General features: G+C 50.7%; 1 protein-coding gene across 1 annotated transcript; it reads right to left on the reverse strand.

Annotated features, from left to right (window-relative positions):
- Positions 1 to 532: 532 nt before the first annotated feature.
- LOC112617717 (actin, cytoplasmic 2-like) lies at positions 533 to 2217 on the reverse strand. Its single transcript, XM_025374414.1, has one exon. The coding sequence runs from the start codon at positions 2215 to 2217 to the stop codon at positions 1228 to 1230; it is 990 nt and encodes a 329-aa protein (XP_025230199.1). The 3' UTR covers positions 533 to 1227.
- Positions 2218 to 2219: the final 2 nt, after the last annotated feature.

Raw genomic sequence — 2219 nt, forward strand, 5'->3', positions numbered from 1 at the left:
CAAAAAGGAAAGGAGGTGGCCTGTCCCTCTCTCTGGGAGCTCTGTCCCAGGAACATTTCAAATTTCCACTGGCCAAGGAATGCCGGCGGGGGTAGCTGGAGGCCCCAGGTGGGAGGTCCTGTCCAGTGAGGTGGAACAGGATCAGGGCCCTGCTTACAGAAGCAGTCTGGCCGTGGTCTGGTAAAGCAGCTGCACTGTGCTGCGGGATCTCTTCTGTCCCTGGTCGGGGCAGGCTGGAACGACTAAGTTGCCTGAACAGGAAAGATGGTGGCCTGCTCTATCTTTTCTCTCGGAGTTTATCTTGTTTGATGGAGCTTCATTTTCAGCCTGTTGATTTTACTTTCTACATTAGACTTGTTCAGAAAGAATCTGTTATATTTTAGGTTAGATATATGAGAATTCACTGTTTTCTGTAAATAAACCTGTTCATGTCTTGTTCTCTGGAAAGAAGGCTCTTTTAGCTATCTGACTTTGGTCACAATCCTGTAGAGCAGTAGCCAGTCCACAATGACATAACTGAATTTCCATTTCCAGTGTTTCCTTGGTGTGTCTTACATTGTCCAGAACTGAGCATTTTATTCTCAGTTGTCAAAATGCTAAGCTGTTCGCTGTAGTGAAATACTGTGCTTCCTCATTCAATTTTTTTAAGGTGTGCACTTTCATCCAATTCTTCTCAAGTCAGAGTACAGGTAAGCCCCGGCTGCCTCCAGCCACTCTCAGGGAGACCAAAAGCCTTCATACACCCCGAGTTGGGGTACAAAAAAGGGGGCCATGAAAACTGTTCAAAATAAAACAAAATCAAAAAGTATTCAGGTGAAGATTTTAAAAATTTTGCATTACGTAATTTACATGAAAGCAATGCTATCATCTCCCCTGTGTGAACTCGGGAGAGGACTGGGCCATTCTCCTTAGAGAGAAGTGGGGTGGCTTTTAGGAGGGCAAGGGGCTTCCTGAAGCAATGCATCTCACAAAATTTGGAATGACTATTGAAAAGAAGAACAATGTACAATCAGAGTCCTCAGCCACATTGTAGAACTTTGGGGGATGCTCACTCCAACCAACTGCTGTCACCTTCAGCATTCCAGTTTTTAAATCCTAAGTCAAGTTAATTAAAAAAAAAAAAAAAATGAAACAATAAAACAAATAAGGCCATGCCAATCTCATCTTGTTTTCTGCGAAGTTTGGTTTTGTCAAGAAAGGGTGTAACGCAACTAAGTCACAGTCCACCTAGAAGCATTTGCGGTGGACAATGGAGGGGCCTGACTCATCATACTCCTGCTTGGTGATCCACATCTGCTGGAAGGTGGACAGCGAGGCCAGGATGGAGCCACCGACCCACACGGAGTACTTGCGCTCCGGTGGAGCAATGATCTTGATCTTTATTGTGCTGGGCGCCAGGGCGGTGATCTCCTTCTGCATCCTGTCGGCCATGCCAGGGTACATGGTGGTGCCGCCAGACAGCACTGTGTTGCTGTACAGGTCTTTGCGGATGTCCACGTCAGACTTCATGATGGAGTTGAAGGTAGTTTTGTGGATGCCACAGGATTCCATGCCCAGGAAGGAAGGCTGGAAGAGCGCCTCGGGGCAGCGGAACCGCTCATTGCCGATGGTGATGACCTGGCCATCGGGCAGCTCGTAGCTCTTCTCTAGGGAGGAGCTGGAGGCCGCTGTGGCCATCTCCTGCTCAAAGTCCAGGGCGACATAGCACAGCTTCTCCTTGATGTCACGCACGATTTCCCGCTCAGCGGTGGTGGTGAAGCTGTAGCCACGCTCGGTGAGGATCTTCATGAGGTGGTCAGTCAGGTTCCGGCCGGCCAGGTCTACGCGCAGGGTGGCATGGGGGAGGGCATTCCCCTCATAGATGGGAACACTGTGGGTGACCCCGTCACCGGAGTCCATCACGATGCCAGTGGTACGGCCAGAGGTGTACAGGGACAGCGCGGCCTGGATGGCCACGTACATGGCTGGGGTGTTGAAGGTCTCAAACATGATCTGGGTCATCTTCTCGCGGTTGGCCTTGGGGTTGAGGGGGGCCTCGGTCAGCAGGATGGGGTGCTCCTCGGGAGCCACACGCAGCTCGTTGTAGAAGGTGTGGTGCCAGATCTTCTCCATGTCGCCCCAGTTGGTGATGATGCCGTGCTCCATGGGGTACTTCAGGGTCAGGATGCCTCTCTTGCTCTGGGCTTCGTTGCCCACATAGGACTCCTTCTGACCCATGC

The sequence above is a fragment of the Theropithecus gelada genome, unplaced genomic scaffold, assembly GCF_003255815.1.
Source record: "Theropithecus gelada isolate Dixy unplaced genomic scaffold, Tgel_1.0 HiC_scaffold_3625, whole genome shotgun sequence".
Taxonomy (NCBI): domain Eukaryota; kingdom Metazoa; phylum Chordata; class Mammalia; order Primates; family Cercopithecidae; genus Theropithecus; species Theropithecus gelada.

Coding starts and splice junctions, on each gene's coding strand:
- LOC112617717 (XM_025374414.1), bottom strand. CDS start 2,217: ATGGGTCAGAAGGAGTCCTATGTGGGCAACGAAGCCCAGAGCAAGAGA.